The 21557-nt window shown below is 40.3% G+C and overlaps 1 protein-coding gene and 1 non-coding gene across 2 annotated transcripts in view; both read right to left on the reverse strand.

Moving 5' to 3' along the window:
- Positions 1 to 1633: 1633 nt before the first annotated feature.
- SCP2 (sterol carrier protein 2) overlaps positions 1634 to 21557 on the reverse strand; it is a 146201-nt gene continuing 126277 nt past the window's right edge. Inside the window, exons 14-16 of the mRNA XM_066269172.1 lie at positions 16910 to 17039; positions 5598 to 5677; positions 1634 to 2623 (exon numbers count right to left, since the gene is read on the reverse strand). Of these exons, the coding sequence (XP_066125269.1) occupies positions 2528 to 2623; positions 5598 to 5677; positions 16910 to 17039 (306 nt within the window). The 3' untranslated portion in view covers positions 1634 to 2527. The remainder of the gene's footprint in view (positions 2624 to 5597; positions 5678 to 16909; positions 17040 to 21557) is intronic.
- Positions 7435 to 7510, reverse strand: TRNAT-AGU (transfer RNA threonine (anticodon AGU)). The gene has a single exon. It is a non-coding gene; the product is annotated as a tRNA-Thr (tRNA).

The raw sequence follows: 21557 nt of genomic DNA on the forward strand, positions 1-21557 counted from the left end.
GAGACCCCTCGCTGTGATTTCTCCATCTCAGCACGCTGAGCATTTCCTACACAATCTGTCATCATTATTCACCTCTTTGATTGACTGTCTCTCGCATTAGACCATAAGTACCGTGAGGGAGGAAGCTCCTCTCTACCTCCAGTGCCTAGTGCTGTACCCTCAATATAGGACCCTATATAATGCAAGCACTTGGTAACTATTTGTTCAGTGAATGAACAGAGAAAGAAAGACTCTAAAAGTGGGACATAAGAAAACTCTACAGATATCATATCACATATCAAAGAGGCAAAGGCAGAGGCAGAGGCAGAGGTGGGGTCAGGCAGGGAACTCTCAAGGAACGACTACAATGTACCTAACACTAATGTACGGACTTTACATGTTATCTCTCTAGGTTCTCAATAATCCTAGGAAGTCAATATTAATATCTTTAGTTTATTAAGTCAGAAAACTGAGGCTCAACCGCCTCAAGGAGCAAAACAGTAACAGCTGCAGTTTTAACCCAGACCTGTTAACCTTTTCCCTCCAAACCATGATGCTTCCCTAGACGTTCAACTGCTGCTCTACTTCATTGAAGAAACTTCTATTATACATAGAAAGTGCACTGAGATGTGGATACATTTTTATTACAAGAACTAGTTAAGTGCCAACCACAGGTAAATCAGACACTTCGTGGGAACTATTTTCTTGAAGTCTTTCATCTTAGAGCAGCGGTTCTCAACCTGTGGGTCACGACCCCAGCAGGGGTCGAACAACCAAAACACCAAAACGCCAAAGGCTTTAGGCGACCCCTGTGTTTGTATTTCTGATGGCTTTAGGCGACCCCTGTGTTTGTATTTCCGATGGCTTTAGGTGACCCCTGTGTTTGTATTTCCGATGGCTTTAGGCGACCCCTGTGTTTGTATTTCCGATGGCTTTAGGTGACCCCTGTGTTTGTATTTCTGATGGCTTTAGGAGACCCCTGTGTTTTGGTCGGTCGACTCCGACCCACAGGTTGAGAACCGCTGATCTTAGAGTAAGAAGCTACTATGATTAGGTCTGTGTTTTGAATTCATTTCATGGGCCTTAAACTTCTATTGGTTTAATTTACCTTATTGCCCCGTCACCAAAAGCTATTCTGCTGGTCACAGAACATGAAAAGCTAAGTGGTCGAAGGGGATCTGATCCATAGTCCTGGCTGATTAGCACAGGCTCCAACAAGCATCTAAACAAATGAAACAACCTGGCTTTTTGCCTCTGACCATCTTCAGGTGAAGTAACGTGTCAACAAGAGAAAGGTGGGGTGTGGATAACTCCCAAACAGTTCTTCTGGGCTGTGAACAGACCCACCGGATGATCAGAGAGCATAAGAAACCTTGGAGACCATCTACTTCAATCCCCTCTTTTAACAGTTGAGTAAACAGGCAAGCAGGCAGTTACTTATTTGCCTAAGAGGAGCAGGACTCCTGGCTCCTCCTAGACAGATGCTCCTCCCACAACAGCCTATGGCCTCCTTAACCACGAACTGGTGATTACATCCAAGCAACAGATAGGTAAGTCTATATGACACAGACTGAAAATCCCCCAATGTTTCTCTTTCTCTTCATCTCCTTCCCTTAGACAACCCTGAACAAAAAGAACACACGCAATAAAAACATAGGAGATCAGGAAGAGCTATTTTAATTTTCTATTAAATATTCTTCCAAAAGCATTATTTTACCCCATATCTTACTGAGTTATAAGAAATAACATTAGTATTAGAAAAACTAGGAAGAAAGATAAATGTGGATAATTAAACTAAACATATGGAAAGGAAAATTATAACGGAGGACCGAGAGAGCTTTATGAACTTAAATTAATGAGATTATAACTTTAAAACTATGCATCTCAAAGAAAATTTCATCGTTAAAATTATTTAACACTGATTTCTCAAGAAGGAAAATCATTTAAAAATATTTTTATTTTAAAAATATGCCTGTGTTCAGCTATAAATTCTTCCTCAAGCTCTGACCATATTTCTTTTATTTAGATTTGGGAAGAAAGTATCATTTTGATAGCGCAAAATGCAAAGTTGAATTTTTTTTTTTAAATCCCAGTACAGAATTTTAAAAACTATTAATGGAAAATGGATTAAGGTCATGAGTGCTCCTGGAATTCTGTTTCTCCCCTAGCTCTCCCATGGAAAACGTAAATTGAAACTTCAGCAGAATAACCCCTAAATACACTTCATAAGCAAAATGAGAGCTTTTGTTTATATAGTTTTTGGATTGTGCTGTTTCTAATTTTATTATGAAACTCAATTTTACCCCCAACCACAATTACCATATTAACTTTGTAATGCATGGTTGTATGCAATTCAGCAAAGCAGTAGTATACCATCAGGCTCTATTCACCCAGAGCTTAGGAAAAACAGGATTGGTCACACCCACTGAAAAACAAATCTCATGCTATTTGCCAATGCGTGGTTTCGGTCTAAGTCCTGACAATGAAATATATGGATATATATCTCTAAGTCTCATCTTGAGTTTCAAAGGTAGACACAGGACGTTCTTCACAGCTTAGCTTTGCCGGCCTGGAGCTGAAGACTTTGTAACTTCATAGCCAGACCCATGTTGCCGGTGACTTTCAATTTGCCTTGAAAGAAGGCCTGTGAGTAAGAAGAAAAAAAATTTATTACTTGGTGTTTTTTTTGTTTTGAGATTGCTGATATTTCCAGACTCTCCAGCCCTGAGATCATTTCTTTATCAGGTTTCTTATACTTTCTACAGAATAAGAAATTCCGCTTTCTGGAACAGATTTAGACCCAGCTTCTTCAAAAGGAAGAAACTGTAAAAGTCATGCTTTTCACAGAGCAGTCAAAAGGCACATCTTTCCTAAATATCTTCTCTTAGAAACTGGGTCTGCCTTAAATTAACCTTCCTCACTGAGGGTACACTTCCCAAATACTAGGTTAACTGGGTTCATACTACATTGATTTTGTTTAAAAGCATTACACATGGATCAGGAATATGAGCTAAAACTTTCAGAAGTCTGCTGAGAGAAAAAATACATGCAAAATACCCTTAGAAACTCTTGGAATACAATATGGATGAAATGTCACCAATTTTTCCCCTTTTTGGTCTTAACGATAAAGGACGTATCCCTACAGAGGGATAAGCCTGCAGAGATTGAGGGGCTCGTGTTAATCTTTGGTTTAATAACAAGAACCAAACCAATTCGAAGTGCAAAGCCACAGTTTGTTCCACTTACTAACTGCCTGGGATTAGACCACATGATACTTGCTAAATTTATCATGTAACAAAATCCCGGGAAAACTTTGGAGACATAGCAAAATTGGGAACACAGCCAGATTTCCCTGCTATGATCTCAGTCTTTTAACTGAATTCTTTAAATAAGTAAGGGCGAGATGAAAAAGATTCCTGGTAGCCTTAGCTTCTTCACAAGTACGTGAAGAAGTCAGGAGCTCTTCTGCCTCACCCATGGGAACGCAGGGAGCCCGGCTTTTTCTACATCTCCTAGAAAGGGTGACTAATTCCTTTTCTCCCCCTGCTCTGTCTGGACAAACTAAATATTTCCTTCCTATATGGCACACAGCCTTCTGTCTGATGACTTAAAGGTCAGGTGTCTCAGAACGCAATATATTTAACATATGTCCTTTAAAAATATGGACCAATGGTACCTAGTAGAGAAACTCACCATCTTTTCCTTTTTCTAATTAAAAGAGAAAATGACTTGTCATTCACTCATTATTATAGAAAACACATAAATCTTCACCCATGAGAGAATCTAACCATAAGAATCATTCTAATTGGGCACCTAGGTGTTCTTCCTGTGTGCTTGCCGCTGGAGAGCACAGTGCTCTGTGCCAACTGGAGCCAAACGCTGAATTTATAATTTCCACTGCGTTTAGTGGTTTCCAGTCAAACCCTCCACCACAGAGCATAAGGGAGGACCATTAGCACATTAAGAGAAAGGTCTGTCATTTTTATCTTTAATTCCTTTGGGTGCTAACAGGTGCTCAAGAAAAATAAGTTGACACTTCACTCCCCCAAATGGACGGTAAGCAGATACAGAGAGGACCAAGGGTGGCGAGGTGTAAAGCGTGACCACCTGCCAAGGAGGCGCATGGGGTGAGTGCACAGGGGAGTGAGGAACGGAGGGTGGGAAGGAGGATGACAGCCACTCCTAGACTCGTGGCCTTTGCTCTGTCCAGACTTTTTTGGAGTGGGCTCGGTGGGTGGACATGTCAGAGCCAGTGGTGTGTACTCAACTGAAACATCACAGAGGCACATCTCTCGTTTGTCAATGTGGCAACTGAAATATGCTTAGTTGTTCAGAAAAATCATTTAAAAAAGGAATACTAGTGGGAGTCAGGATTTTATCCAATCTTTGGAATTACTGTGGGACCACAGGAATATATGGCCTGAAACAAACCAGGCTGAGGCAACAACAACAAAAAAAAAACTAAGGTTTCCATGGAAAGAAGCATCTTAGTTTCCTTTTTATTATCGATGGCTCATGGGAAGTGAATTAGACAGCAGTCGGTTCACCACCCTGCAACTAAAGTGAAAAAGAAGACCCTTGACAAACTGGGGGCCAGGAAAATCCACATGATACATAAATACATGTCAGATAAATACAATATAATCCAATTTTGTGAAAACTTAAAAAAGGTCAGGCATCATGTAAAGTTCTGGAGTCAGAAGATAAGTAAGATGTGGTTTGTTTCTTTAAGACAGCCACAATCTAGCAGGGGTCTCAAATTCGCGGCCCGCGGACCGCATGTGGCCCGCCGAATAATTTTGTGCAGCCCGCAGACTAATCCACGAAGTTCAGAATATTTTGGATAAAATTAAGTAAACCCGTAGATTAGTCTACGGGCCACACAAAATTGTTCGGCGGGCTGCATGCGGCCCGCGGGACGCGAGTTTGAGACCCCTGAAAAGGGGTAAGACAGGCACATTAACACTCAGATAATGTGACAAGTGCTAAGCTAGCAGCCCAGGGAGGGATTGGACAGGAGAGAGACTGGCTACAGCCTCCAACAACACGAAAGAGGGCCTTGGAGAGAACATCTGAACTTAAGCTGAGAGAAAAGGATTTGATCAGGGAAGGACAGCTCAGGCAAAAGAATGAGCCGATACAAAACATAAAAGGTCACACCTCTGTTTACACCCCTCCCTCCTTCCACCTGGATCGCTCCTACTTTCTCCATCTCTGCACAGCTCACTTCTGAACCCCTTAGGACTCAGCTCAAGTGTCACATCCTGTCTGTAAACCTTTCTCTGATGGCCCAGAAAGCCACAACTGCTCCTTTCCCCACGCTCCCGGACCACAATCGGGCAATGACACCCTGAATATCTGGCTGCACTTACTCTTGCAGGTGTGTCCTGTACCAAACTGTAGACGCACTGAGCGCGGGTACTGTTTCCTATTTATCTGGGCATTTCCAGCACACAGGACAGGGTCTGGCACACAGTTTGCTCCACAAATGTTTGTCATTTGTTAAGTGAACACTGAGTTTCGTGAGTTGGACCACTTTGCACTTGATGATATGAGACTGAGGCAGGAGATAAAGTAGAATGGACTAAAAGACCCACCTATTGGGAGGATATACTTACCGATTGAGGATTCATTTTACCAGTCATTAAAGCCATTAAGTCCGAGTCAGCCATTGTGATTGTGCAGTCAGCCTTCTTATCTACAACAGAGATATACAGGAGAAGGAAAAGAAAAAGGGGAGTGTTCAATTTTATGTATACATTTTAGTCAAAAGCCACTGACTGTGACCAAATCACATCCACAACAGGAGCAGTGGGGAAATGGGAGACGCTTATAAGCAATACCAACATTTACAAGAGAAAATTGATTAATGATGGTAGAGTGTAAGCAATCATTTGTTCAACAGATATTCTAAAAACAACTAGATATGCTAAGATTTTTTTTTTTATTCTGAGGACTTTTAATGAAAGTCTACTGACAGTCTTAAGAATATTAAAAGCAGAATATAAATGATGGTTTCATTTCTTAGATTTTTTCCTAGTTTCTTATAAACTGGTAAACATCTAAGAGTTTTTATTTGGGCCCTAGCTGGTTGGCACAGTGATAGAGTGTCAGCCCAGCATATGAATGTTCTGAGTTCGATTCCTGGTCAGGACATACAGGAGAAGCGCCCATCTGCTTCTACACCCTTCCCCCTCTTCTTCCTCTCTCTCTCTCTCTTCCCCTCCTGCAGCCAAGGCTCCATGGGAGCAAAGTTGGCCCGGGCACTGAGGATGGCTCCATGGCCTCCTCCTCTGGCACTAGAATGGCTCCAGTTGCAATGGAGCAATGCCCCAGATGGGCAGAGCATCGCCCCACTGTGGGCATGTTAGGTGGATCCCGGTCAGGTGCATGCAGGAGTCTATCTCTCTGCCTCCTGGCTTCTCACTTAAGAAAAATATAGAAAAAAAATTTTTTTTATTTGTAATAATATTTATACTGTATCTCAAGTTAGGTAAATTCAGTATTTTATATTACAATCTGCCTATACTCCTGATATCCCTGTCTCTGCTCTACTTTTGTTTAAATAAAAAACACACACATAAATGTATATACATACATATATATAAATGATGATATGTTTATTTAACAGGATACAGTGCAGCCATTTTAAGATATGGATCTACATGTACTGGCCTGAAAAAAATGTTCATGTTATATGGTTCCAGATACTACTCTATAAACCAGTTACAAAACAAACTGTAGCCTGACCAGGCAGCGCAGTGGATAGAGCATCGGACTGGGATGTGAAGGACCCAGGTTCGAGACCCTGAGGTCTCCATCTTGAGCACGGGCTCATCTGGTTTGAGCAAGGCTCACCAGCTTGGACCCAAGGTCGCTGGCTCGAACAAGGGGTTACTTGGTCTGCTGAAGGCCCATGGTCAAGGCACATATGAGAAAGCAATCAATGAACAACTAAGGTGTCGCAACAAAAAACTGATGATTGATGTTTCTCATCTCTCTCCATTCCTGTCTGTTTGTCCCTACTATCCCTCTCTCTGACTGTCTCTCTGTACTGTAAAAAACAAACAAAAAACAAAACTGTAAGCATGATCTCATTTCTTTTTTTTTTTTTTTTTTTTGCATTTTTCTGAAGCTGGAAACAGGGAGAGACAGTCAGACAGACTCCCGCATGCGCCCGACCGGGATCCACCCGGCACGCCCACCAGGGGGCGACGCTCTGCCCACCAGGGGGCGATGCTCTGCCCATCCTGGGCGTCGCCATGTTGCGACCCTCCTGGGTGTCGCCATGTTGCGACTAGAGCCACTCTAGCGCCTGGGGCAGAGGCCACAGAGCCATCCCCAGCGCCCGGGCCATCTTTGCTCCAATGGAGTCTTGGCTGCGGGAGGGGAAGAGAGAGACAGAGAGGAAGGCGCGGCGGAGGGGTGGAGAAGCAAATGGGCGCTTCTCCTATGTGCCCTGGCCGGGAATCGAACCCGGGTCCTCCGCACACTAGGCCGACGCTCTACCGCTGAGCCAACCAGCCAGGGCTTCATTTCTATACAAAAACAGATATTCAATTTTATAGATATAGGAAAAACACCTATAAACTTAGACACCAATATATTAATAATAGTTATTGTGGTGTGCAGACTCTAAGATGACCCCCATGATCCCTCCCTCTGGTGTTCATGCTTTTGTATAATTCTCTTCTCTCAAGTGTGGACAGGGTCTGTGACTTGCTTCGAGCCAACAAACATGGCAAAGGTGACAGGACATCATCCCTATGGCTCTATAATGTTCTATATGATTCTGTCTTGTAAGAACACTAACTCTTACTCTCCTGCTGGCATTAAGAAGCTAGCTGCTATGCTGTGAATGGTGATGGAGAGAGCCATGCTGCAGGTTACCCACCTTTAGGAGCTGAGGGTAGACTGGCCTATAGCCCATAAAAAACTAAAAGTATCATTCTCACAGCTGCAAGGAAATAAATTCTGCCAGCAATCTAAGTAAGCTTGGACATAGACCCTTTCCCAGTCAAATCTCCAGATGACATCCTAGCCCTGGCCAACACCTTCACTGCAGCCTGTGACACCCTGTGCAGAGGACCCGGCTAAGCTGTCCTCAGCCACCTTAACCAGGGGATCTATGAGGTCCCAAATGTGTGTACTGTCTTCAGCTGCTAAGCTTGTGCTAAGTTGTTATGCAGTAAGAGAAAATGAACACAGTTATCTAGAGCAGGGGTTAACAAACTTCTTCAGTAAAGGATGAGACACTAAATAGTTTACAGACTTTGTGGGCCACCAGATCTCTATTGCAACTTCTCAACTCTATGTCTTTATCTCAAAAGCAGCCACAGAAAAAACAAATGAAAAAAAAAACAACAACAAAAAAAAAAAAACAAATGAGTGTGGCTATGGTCCAATAAAACTACAGACTGGGGAAGAGTAGGTTTATAGTTGTTCATATGAAAAAGAATACAATAATTAATAAATGATAATACAAGAATACCCTGGCCAGGTAGTTCAGTTGGTTAGAGCATCGTCCCAATATGCCACAGTTGTGGGTTTGATCACAGGTCACAGCATATACAGGAATCGGCCAATGAATGTATGAATAAGTAAAATAGATTGATATTTCTCTCTCTCCCTTCCTCCTTCTCTAGAATCAGTGGATTAAAAAATAATAATAAACTTTGTGTTTGGTATACTCAAACCAACTGCAAACCAACTTTCTGCTCCATGTATTTCCAAAACAGGTAGCATACCCAGAGGGAGAAGGTATTTGCAATTCAGATATCTAACAAAGAACTTGCACCCAAAATATATATTTAAATACTCCTACTCAATTAGAAAAAATTAGATAATCCAATAAAAAATGAGCGAATGAGCTCATAAAACAATGTTCAGCTTCATTAGTCATCAGGAAAATCAGGTTAGAAGCATGGGTAAGATACTACAACATAGCTACTAGAATAAAGGTCTTGGCCCTGACCAGTGGCTCAGTGGATAGAGCATTGGCCCAGCATATGAACATCCTGGGTTCAATCCCCGGTCAGGGCACACAAGAGAAACAACCATCTGCTTCTCTTCTCTCTCTCTCCCCCTTCTCTCCCTCTTCCTTTCCCTCAGCCAATGGCTTGATTTGTTCAAGCATAGCCCTAGGCACTGAGGTTGGTCAGAGCATATCAACCGCAGGCACTAAAAATAGCTCTATACTCAAGCATCAGCCCTAGATGGGTTTTGCCATGTGGATCCCAGTCGGGGCATATGCAGGAGTCTCCCTCACTATCTTCCCCTCCTCTCATCTTAAAAAAAAAAAAAAAAAAAAGAATGAAAGTCTTAAACAAAAGGATAATATCCAGTGCTGGCAAGAATGAGGAGCAAGTGACAGCTGGAGGGACTGTAAAATGGTACAGCTGCTTTAGAGAACAGTCTGGAAGATTCTTATTAAACTAACCATATACATGCCAAATGATCTAGCAGTCTCACTTTTAAGTGTTGACTCCAGAAAAATAAAAATATGTGTCCACACAAAAACCTACATATGAATGTTGATAGTTGCTCTATTCAAATTGCCAAAAGCTGGAAAAAAACCCAAATGTGTACCAACTGGCAAATGGATAAACTACTGAGCCACAAAAAGGAATAAATTGCTGACGCTACATAAATAAATCTCTGAAAAAAGCAAGGTCAAAAAGCTGCATATCATATGATTCCATATATAAGATGTTCTGGAAAACGTAAAACTATAGGGACAGAAATCAGATTGGTGGCTGCCAGTGCCTGAGTGTGGGAGAAAAGGATTGACTACAAATGGATAGGAAGACACTTTTTGGGGGTGATGGAAATATTCTATATCTTGCTTGTTGGTTGTGGTTATAAAAGTGTATGCATTTGTCTAAATTCACAGAATTGTACTATATTTAAAAGGTTAAATTTTATTATATGTAAATTATACCTCAATAAACCTGACTAAGAAAAAGGTACATGAGAGGAACACATACTATCAAAAGTGTAGGGCAAATGAAACTCTCATATAATATGGAAGGGAATGTAAAATAGTATATCCACATTTTTAAAAAACCCTTTCTGGCTACATATAGTATACCTTATGACTTAGTATTTCTACACCTGGTTATATGCCAAATGGAATGAGTACTTATGTCCACTAAAAGACACACATGAGAATGTTCAAAATGGCTTTTATTCATAAGGCCCCAATATGGAAACACTGCAAAGATGCATCACCCACGGAATGAATAAATAAAGTTTGGTGCATTCATGCAGTAAAAATGAACTATAGCTACATGCAACAATATTAATAAATTTCACAATGCTGAGCAAAAGAAGTCAGGCCTAACAGAGTAAATATTGCATGCTTCCATTTATATGAATTTCCAAAATAAATAAAATCAATCTATGGTGATAGAATTTGAAATAATGGCTCCTTTTGGGAGTGGGTAGTGATGAGGCAGTGTGAGGGAGGTTTCTGAAGTGCAGGCAACATTCTGCATCTTGATCTGGGAAATACATGTTTGTTAACATTTATCACGCTGTATACTTCAAATTTATAACCTTTATTATGTGCCAGACATCAATAAAAATTTTACACAAAACAAACCAAAAAAATAGGTGACGGATGCCTGACCAGTCATGGCGCAGTGGATAAAACGTCTACCCAGAACACTGAGGCAGCCTGTTGGAAACCCCAAGATCTCTGACTCTGAGCGCCGTGTCGTCAGCACAGGGTCGCTGGCTTGTATGAGGAATGGTCCACCTGATCCTAAAAGCACACCAGCTTGAGTCTAAAAGGTCATTGGCATGAAAAGCCCAAGATCGTTGGCTTGAGCAAGGGGACACGGGCAAAGCCCGGTCAAGGTACGTATAAGAAGCTCAATGTACAACTGTAGTGAAAGCAACTACGAGTTAATGCGTCTTATCCTCTCCCGAGGGAGGGAGGGAGGGAGGGAGGGAGGGAGGGAGGGAGGGAGGGAGGGAGGGAGGGAGGGAGGAAGGGAGGAAGGGAGGAAGGAAGGAAGGAAAAGGTGGGGGTTGGATTTGGCTCAGAGGCCATAGTATTTCTTTTTTTGGTTTTTTTGGAGGCCTTAGTATTTCAACCCCTGAAGTAGATGATGGAACCACTGGAGAGTAATTTTTTCATTTTCTTCATCTTTTCTAATTTTTTTTTTTACACTGAGTATGTGAAACACAGAGTTTATTCTTGTATTATTATTTACTATTGCAGTATTTTCCATACAAACAACTGGAAGCCTACTTTTGCCCTTCCCTCTATAATACAAAATTTTATTTTAATATCATATTATATTAATTTTAATATAATCAAAGTATAATAAAAAAACTGTACAACAAAGACTCTAATATCTCATTGCTAAATCAGCCATGTCTACCTTGGACAAATGAGAGTTTTCAAGTGCAAAAAAAAAAATTCTCCAAGAAATCAAAATTTTCAGCAGTGTTTTATTTATTTATTTTATTTATTTTTATTTTTTTACAGAGACAGAGAGAGAGTCAGAGAGAGGGATAGATAGGGACAGACAGGAAAGGAGAGAAATGAGAAGCATCAATCATCAGTTTTTTGTTGCGACACCTTAGTGTCGCATTAGTGTGTTTATTGATTGCTTTCTCATATGTGCCTTGACCACAGGCTTTCAGCAGACCGAGTAACCCCTTGCTTGAGCCAGCGACCTTGGGTCCAAGCTAATGAGCTTTGCTCAAACCAGATGAGCCCGCCCTCAAGCTGGCGACCTCAGGGTCTCGAACCTGGGTCCTCCGCATCCCAGTCTGACGCTCTATCCACTGTGCCAACACCTGGTCAGGCTCAGCAGTGTTCTCGACAATCAATGTAACAATAGTACTGTAACTATTGAGGCTAATTTGAGCATCGTCCTCAAATTAAAGTTGGCCTCTCCCAGAAACCGAGCCACCTTCTATCTCATTATTCTGACTTCTCTTTGGTGCACTTACCTAACACTACCTTACGCACCTGTGTATGTGCTTTGCTTATATTTGTCCACTAGAGTGAAAAGTTCGTAGGGACAGGGCCCTTGTCAGTTTGTTCATTGCTCTATCCCCAGGCCCCCGAAGAGTACTTGATACATAAAGGGAAATCAATAAATTCTTGTTGAATCAATCAATTATTTAAAATTCAAAAAAGTATCAAATTATGGTCCAATAACTAATCAGATAATTTATGCCTTAATAGCGAAGATAGGGGTTGCTATGTTCTAAACATTTGTGTCCCCTCTCCAAAACTCAGATGTAGGAATCCTAATGCCTGATGCTATTAATAGGTAGGGTCTTTGGGAGGTCACGAGGGTGGAGTCCTTTTGGATACAATTAGTACCTTACAAAAGAAACTCCAAAGAGACCCCTAGCTACTTTTACCATGTGAGCCCACAGCAAGAGGGCGCTGGCTAAGAACTAGAAAGAGGGGCCTCACTAACCATAACTATTATGCAGGCACCTTGATCTTGCATTTCCAGCTTCCAGAACTGTTATAAATAACTTTCTGTTGTTTATAAGCCACCCAGGTTGTGGTATGTCTGTTAGAGCAGCCTGAACAGACAACATAGGGTGAACTGTTAAATTACAACATGCCCAGCCTGACTTTTGGTGGCGCAGTGGCTAAATCATTGACCTGGAATGCTGAAGTGACCTGTTCAAAACCCTGGGCTTGCCCGGTCAAGGCACATATGGGAAGCAACTACTATGAGTTGGTGCTTACCGCTTTAACCCCTCTTTCTCTCTCTCTCTCTGCCCACTAACTAAAAATCAATCAATAAAATTTTTAAAAATTATAACATGCCCATATTATTAAATAACTAAAACAAGCTTGAAAATAAAAAGGTTTTATTATATATCTTACAACTCAGAGATAACCTCTAAAAAGAATGAGATTCAATGGCCATTCCATCTTTACCTCTTAACAAATTTTCTCTTATTACTGGAAAAATGGTGTAAAGCCTTAAAAATAAAAGAATTTACAATTTACAAAATCCAGTTCTCTTGTAAATATATAACATCAAGGGGGGTGGAGCAAGCTAGCCAGTTGAGGTAACAGAACTTGATTTATAGTTGAACTTAATCCTGATATTCCAAGAAAGTAGTATTAGTCATTGAAAGTGGCTTTAGGAAGTGAAGTCTACTGACGCAATATCAGCATTTATTGAGCTATTGTTATGCCAAGCGCTTCATGTCTATAACTCATTTGATCATTACAACAACTCTATGAGGGTCAGAGACTTAAGATCACACGGCAAATAAGCAGCTGAGCTAGGTCTGAAAGCGTATTCCTGCAGCTAAAGCCCACACTCCCTAAGGCTGTATGGCTTCCTCTTGTTATAAGACGGATACAAACCCATTCAACACCTCAGTCTTTACTGGGCCTTCACCAATTCATCAGCATGTCTTAGACAAGTCTAACTGCCAAGCAAAGTTCATGTTTATTATATGGGTTGGAAAGAAAGAAATGATTTACTGAGGACTTACTATACTAATATGCTGTATGTACCGTATCTCATTTAATCCCCACAACAGCTCCAGGAATAAAAATTATTCTCTCCATTTTCTCGATGAGACAACTGGACTCAGGAAAGATGCTCCTAATAAACAGCAGAGCCACTGTCTGAACCTAGGTCTGGGTGGCTCCAAAGGCCATGCTCTTTCTACCCTACCTTGGGGACAGGAGACTCCGAGGCTTCTATAGCATGTTCCTCATAAAAGGACAGGGTTGAAAATTCAAGTAAGTGCTGAGAAGGCAGAATAAAGGAATGAAAGAATGACTTGTCATGTCAGATTACTCAAAGTTGGTTTCCTGGAGACATGCTATGTGAGTTATTTCAGAGAACAGGAAAGGGGCACAATTCGTAGAGAAGGTACAAAAAGGCACCGAGGCAGGAAAAAAAGATAATGGAAAATGCACAAAATCTAAAGTATAATCATTACCAAACTCTTAGAATATAAGCAAATGAAATATATTCAAGTAAATCTTACTTCATTAACAGTAAGTAAATCTCTCAACACTATGTACATGGCAAAAGAACTAGCAATTCTCTAAGATGCCAGTTCAAACTAGGACAGGTCATTAATGCTTTAACATAGCTGATCTCTAACAAATGGTCATTTGTTGGCTGATGTAAAAGGAGCTGGCAATTTCCAGGGGTGGCTTTTACTGGGTAAGTCCATATTTCAGCACCAGTCCTGGCTGCCAACACGTGTCAGTTTCAGCAGAAATTACCTTGCCCCAGGGTGCAATCCCTTCAGGTCTGGGACGGGGCACCTGCAGAGGGGAGAGCTCACTGCCGGAGCCCGCATGCAGGGAACACAGTTTCTCTGAAATTATGCACTAGCCTTCCATAAGCATATTATCTTTCATGACAAACACACATCAATAACAAAACAGAAAAATTCTTAAAAATCATCTTGACATCTGCCTGAGTATATCAGAATATAATCCTGAAGAATCTATAACCCTTCAGTCATTTAAAAAAAATGGCACTATTTTCCAAAACTTCTTTTTATTTCTAAGAGCTAGAATCTCTAGATGAAGCAGCTCATGAAGTCAAACCTGTAGTTATCCTTCTGTCCACTCATTTTGAGAAAAATAAAAAATTGACTACATATAATTCAAGAACTTTTCACAAGCCATCCTACCCACATCAGAAGGATACCCTTACTACTACTCAGCTCCTCCTTCCCTCATCTCTAGTCGATTCCTTATTTAATAGTGATGGACCACTGCTGTTAACATCTGTCTCCAGGCTCTAAACTCTATTCCAGAAGCTCTGCCGATCCCTCTCTATTTCAGAATGCCCCTGGATATCTACTTATCCTCTCAGAGAAAGAAGTGCCTATCCCTCCTTGCTAAGCTAACCTGCCTTCCACCTGTGCTTCTGATGTCAACCTTCCCTCCAGGAGCACCCTCAAGAACGTTTCAATGATGAACCCTGCCATCTTTGATAGACCTCCTTCTCCTACATGGCTTCCAGTCCCATCAACTTCACCCCAAATGTCCTTGGCAATGACCCAGTAACAACAGCCATTTTGTTCTCACTGTCAACATTCCTGCTATCCTTTCTGCTCATACAGACGGTGGCAACGTCCACCCTCCTAATTGCTCTCTCTGCCTCTGATTCCTCCCTTTCCAGTTCATCTAGTCCATGGCACTAGCTTCATCCTCTTTCACTTTTCTATTTTAAAAAAAGCTTTACTAGCTTAACTATACACCATACCACTTTCAAAGTTCTAAGCATGGTATTTTAAACCTTCCAAAAAGCTAGTTCTCATCCATCCTATTTCTCAGTTGCACCAGGCTCTTTTCAGCAAGAGAAACAGAACAGACAATACAGCTACCATTTACTGAATGCTTACTAAGCATCATTCATTCATTCTGCTGTTTGTTTTTAAATTAGTTATTTTACTGAAGGCCTGCCATGTATCAGGTACTATTCTAGCCACTGGGACTGCAGTGGTGAACCTAACAGGGAAAAGGCTCTACCTTCACGCAGCTAAGAATTCAAATGCTATATGGCATATCAGAAAGTGATAAGTACCATAAAGAAAAATAAGAAATGGTAATGGGGGTGTGATTTTAAAAGTGTGGTTAGGAAAGGGCTTCCCAAGAAGGTGACATCTGGACAAAGATCCAATGGAAAGAGGGAACTTTTCCTCTGGGTGAGCAGAAAGCCATGGATGGTTTTAAGCCGAGGAGGGTCACAATCAGACTTGAGTTTTAAAATGATCACTGCAACTGGTGTGTGAAGAGGAAATCTGTAGGGCAAGGTTAGAGACCGGGAAACCAGGCAAAAAAAAAAAAGATAGAAGCTTAGACCAAGGTGGTAGCAGTAGGGGAGGCAAGATTTGCTGATAGATTAGCCTGCAGAGTATGAGAAAAAGAGGAGCCAGAGATGACTTCAAGGTTTTGGGACTGAGGAACTGGTAGGAGAGAACAATTCACTGAGACGGGGAAGACAGTGGAAGAGTACATGATTAAAGGGGAGCGGGAGGAAGACCAGGAGTTCACTTTTATACTTGTTAGTTTTGGGTTACCTATTAAATATCCAAGTAAACTTGTCAATTAAGCAGCTGGACATACACTTTGGAGTTCAGTGGCTGAACTCCAAGTGCTGGCGATATCTGGGAGTCACCTGTGTAGAGATGGTGGTAAAGGAGATCCCCAGTAGATAGAACTAAGCCTTGGAGCTCTTCAATGTTTAGAAATTTGGAAATGAAGAGAAAACAGGAAGCGAGACCAAGAAGGAACAGCCAGGAGGTAAGAGGAAAGCCAGGAAGAAGAATTAATATCATGAGGGCTGGGTAGTTTAGCAGCATGGTTGGTCACTGGTAACCTCAACAAGAATAGCCGTGAGTGCTGAGGACAAAAGCTGACTAGCGGATTCAAAAAAGACTGGGATGAAAGAGACGGAGAGCTACTGAATAAATGGTTGACAGTAAATGAAAGAAGAAAAAAAGAAGACTGGGATGAGAGGAAGTAGAGATAGTGAGTACAGACAGGTCTCTCACACCAAGTAACCATACACTGGACCACGTACTTTACAAATAATTAAGAGATAATTCTCTTAATCCTCAGATTAAACCTGTGAAATAGATACCACTTATTATTCCCATGTACTGATTAGAAAACTGAGGCTCAGAGAAGTTAATTTATTCAAGGTCAAAATTTGTGATTGGCAAAGCCAGGACCCTAACCCAAGTTTGTCTAACTCCAAAACCTAAGACTGGTGGCTCTGTAATCCAGTAGATTCTCCAAAGCTTTGGGAGGAGGCAGCTGTGACCTATTCCTATTCCTATTCCCAAGGATTCACTAGTTTAACAAGGTCCTAAAGTCAATCCTTTCTGGAACACCAAAGCAGACTCCCGTTTTCCTTTGTGAACTTGTCCGTATTCCTGAAGCCATTACTGCACTGACCTGAGTTAGGAAGCACGGATCCTCTGCCATTCTTCACATCCACCACCCAGGTGGCTTCTTTACCCCCGGGGCCATCCTTCACCTTGAAGGCAAAAATACCACCGATTTTCTTCACAAACTCTTCCCCTTCCTGGAAAGAAGAATAACACTGGGAGTTAAATTAAGCTCATTTTTTCTGACTTTTTCCCCAATCAAATTAAATGTTTAAACAGATACATGAGGTGAGCAGCTGGGCCAGCAGGGGCAGTCCCCAAGCTCCCTTAGGACCTTTTACCCAGAAAAGTCTGAGAGGCAAACAGGCAAGAACTCTCTCATCTGCCAAGTCTCTTGTTAAAAATGGCTTTCTGGATACAACTGGTGGAAGGAAAAAGAAGTTTGGGGGTGGGGCACGACAGCCTTTTCTACTGAAATAGCCTTGATTTGTCTCAATAATTTCTGAAACATTCACTCTGGCGTCTCTAAAAGTATAAACTGCCCCCCTCTCTCTCTCTTTTTTTTTTTTTTGCAGGTACATTCCTTTACATACATATTTTGGCTTCCCACATTTTTGGTTTCCCACCATTAAGATATGTGGTTCTGAGATCAGTCTTTTTTTGATCAACCTATTTTCTGGATTAGGTATTCAAGTATTATACCATCTACAACTTACTTTTGGATCTTGAAGAATGAAGTTGGGAAAATAACCTAGGGTACATATCTCTGTAGGTCGGTTTCCATTTCTACCCTCTCCCCTTCATTCCCACTCTGCTTCATCTACCCCTCACTGCAATAGTTTCTGACTGAAACCATGAACTGACCCCAGACATTGCTCTGGGCACCCAGAATACAGACGTAAGAGTTAGAGTAAGGATAAGTGATAATGAACTGTGATGACTATGACAATATACTGGAATAAAGGGAAACACCAGGGACTATACAGAGGAAAGCACAGAAGAACAGCTAAGCCAGCTAGCAGGGTATAGGAATAACAACCTCTCACATCTTTAAAACAGTAATAATCATCATCATTTTATTGCAATTACTTTTCTTTAGAGAGAAAATACATTTTACTGAGAAGTAACTATAAAATATCAATAAGTAAACACTTAGAAAATATAAATAATTCATCATTTTATAACAGAAAATATTTTAGTATATGGGATCATATTGTACAAACTTTTATAATCCACTTTTCTGTTTAATATAATTTTCCTCATTACTGTATCATTAAATATTCCTCCACATAATTTTAAATGACCACAGATAGTCTTTAATTGTAGAAATGTACTACTATTTAACCAATACTCTGTTGCTTGATATTTAACTTAGTTCTAACTTCTGGCACTTAACAATGTTGTGAATAACATTTGTATATCTAAGTATTTTTACATAGCCTCATTTATTTAAGATTAAATTCCTTTGTTAATTAAGAATACTGAATCTGTAATCAGCACAGGTTTAAATTCCTGCTCTACTGAATACTTATATTACCCTGAGCACATTACTAAACCTCTCTGAATCTCAGTTTTAGATGTGAAATGGAGATAATAACAGTAGAGTTATGTAACTCCGAGTGGTATGTAATAATTACGTCAATACCCATAAGGCACAGAGTAACTGCTCAACACACTGGGGAACAAAATTTTTGTTGCATCCACAAAAACACTTGTTCTTACCTAATTCGAGTGTGCTGATCTCAAATCTGACATTAGTTTTTCTCTGTAAGCTATAGCTTTTTTGCAATTAAAGATTTTAGGTTTTTATCTTATTGTAAAATTTTCAACATTTAGTTTAACATAATGAAGTAGAATGTCTTCTTGGACATCATCTTTGTGAAAATATAATAATTTATATAATGCAGTAAATACACTAATATATTAAAAGATATGATTGCATCAGAATTTGTCTTCAATTTCAAAACAGAACATATTAAAACACTTATTTTAATCATAAAATTTGCGCAAAACTTATTTAAATTCTATTCAGGCAAATATTTGCGTTTGTAGCTCTTGCATTTGTGTACTTGTTGAGGACAATCTCGTTTGATGCTCCAGCGGTAGTCTGCTCATCACTAACAGCTTCAAGATTTTCGGGAAACTTATCAAGGTGACTGTTCAGAAAGTGAATCTTTTTTTTAATTTTATTTTATTTATTTATTTATTCATTTTAGAAAGGAGAGAGAGAGGAGAGAGAAAGAGAGGAGAGAGACCGAGAGAGAAGGGGGGGAGGAGCAGGAAGCATCAACTCCCATATGTGCCTTGACCAGGCAAGCCCAGGGTTTCAAACCGGCGACCTCAGCATTTCCAGGTCGACGCTTTACCCACTGTGCCACCACAGGTCAGGCCAGAAAGTGAATCTTAACGCTCATGTTACATCCACTGTCGCAGAAAGCCAACAGCATCCTTTGAACCAGAAGTTCATAGTTTTCTGCTTTTTTGTTGCCAAGGAAGTTCTTTGTAAGTGCCACAAAAGACTGCCATACTGCTTTCTCCTCCTTATTCATCTTCCTGGCAATTCTTCATTATGTATGAGGGTTTGAATTTGAGGTCCATCAAATACACCTGCTTTTATCTTCTCGAAAGACAAGGCAGGAAAAGCAGAAATAATATGTTGAAAGCATTCACTTTCTCTATTCAAAGCCTGAACAAACTGCTTCATTAAGCCAAGTTTGATGTGAAGTGGGGGGAAAATGATCCTGTCTTGATTAACTACAGGTTCATTCACAATATTTTGCATCCCTACTTCCAGAGCTTCAGGTTTTGGCCACTCCTCTGTGTCCAGTGTTTCTCCCGAGCTCGGCTGTCCACAAACACAGAAAGCAAGGATACTTCATGAAACCTCTCTGTTGTCCTAGCAGGAAATTTACCATTTTAAGATCCACACAAATGATCCAGTTATGCTCCTCATACTTCAGAAAGTCGAGGACAATTTTTATGTCATTATAATCTTCTCGCAGATGAGTTGAATAACCAATTGGAACCGCTGCATAAACATCACTGTTGTGTAGGAGAACACATTTCAGACTCTGTTTAGAGCTGTCAAGAAATAGCCGCCATTCTGTTGAAATGTAAGGGGTAACACCTAGCTGGCTGAGAAGACTGCTGATACCGTGACAATAAACAAAGTGTTTGTCTTCGGAAAAAAGGTCCACAAAAATTTGTTCACACTTCCTGAAATGGGATACTTTAACTGACCAGTGAAGTACATTCTTTTCTGGAAGCCTGGAGGCTAATAACTCAGCTGCTTTCTTTGATAGGCCCAAGTCTCTTACTAAGTCATTCAATTAGTGTCCCTTACTAAGTCATTCAATTGGCTAAACTGCTGAGGGGTTAATGACTGCTTGGCATCAGAAGAAGACCCTTTCAGATTCTACAACCATTTCCTCATGTATCTTATCAAAATATACTTGATCACCATGTTAATTTTCTTCATCCTTAGAAGAAATAAAACCATTGAAAACTGGAACCGGGAGTGTCTCCGAGTGCGGGATAGGTCGAATTGCTGAAGGAATATTAGGATATGTGATCATATGCCGTTTTTTCTTGCCGATGCCCTTTGTATGGATCAGACAGAAATAACAGTCACTGCTGTGGTCCTTAGGTTCACGCCAAACCATGGGAATACCAAAAGGTATTCCTTCGCATTTTCCTTTTGTCCAGTCACAAAGCATTTCCTCACAATTAAGACATACAATATGAGGAGCCCGATTCTTGTCTTGATCGCCAAGGGGAACTTGAAAATAGGCAATATATGCACATGTCACAAATGATGAAATATTGTGCCTCTGACGTTGAAGTGTGTAACAGCCACATATATAACAGAAGGACTATTATACAGGACTGTTATGTCAGGACTATTCTTACATTTATGCCTACTCGAAGAAGCCATGATTCAATCTTAAAACAAAAGAAGGGGATGGTTTTTATCAGATAATATTTTTTTACATTTAAGAACAACTACAATTATGTAAAAGTGATGTTTGTAAAACATTAATTGCCTTGTGGTTATGTTCAATCCAAGAGTTGTTGCCCTTTAACTCCAATTTAAAAACCAATGCATGCCATTAACTGTTAACAAAAAGAATTTAAAATTGCATAAAAACTAGAGCATGCACCAAAAACCAGATTTCAGATTTGGAATCAGCGATGCAGAAATATATAAAAACAGTTCTAAAACCTCATGCAACAGAAAATGAAAAAAACTTTGTTCCCCAGTGAAATGTTTGCATTTTTTTTTTATTTCCCTCATGATCCGTCTGCTATTTCTGTGCCACTATTATGGCTTTATAATGTACTCTATTCTAGTATAGTAAATCTACTCTCTTTCAAATTACTTTTTGGCTATTCTTGGATTTGTTTTGGACTTTTCCCCCTCTAGATATACATTATAATCATTCAGTTAATTCTAACCTCCAACCCCAAACACTGCTAGATTTAGATGGAGTTGCATAAAGTATATATATGGATCTGTTTAGGAGAGTAGTATTTTTACAATATTAAGTCCTTCTATCCATGAATGTGGTATATCTTCAAGTGTTCTTTGATATTCCTTGACAATATTTTGTCTTTTTTTTCCCTCACACAGGCTTTTGTTCATTTCTTGTCAAGTTGATTCTTAAGTATTTTATATTGCTGTTATTAGTAATATAGTTTCCATTATGTTTTATAAC

The sequence above is a fragment of the Saccopteryx bilineata genome, chromosome 3, assembly GCF_036850765.1.
Source record: "Saccopteryx bilineata isolate mSacBil1 chromosome 3, mSacBil1_pri_phased_curated, whole genome shotgun sequence".
In the NCBI taxonomy this organism is placed as follows: domain Eukaryota; kingdom Metazoa; phylum Chordata; class Mammalia; order Chiroptera; family Emballonuridae; genus Saccopteryx; species Saccopteryx bilineata.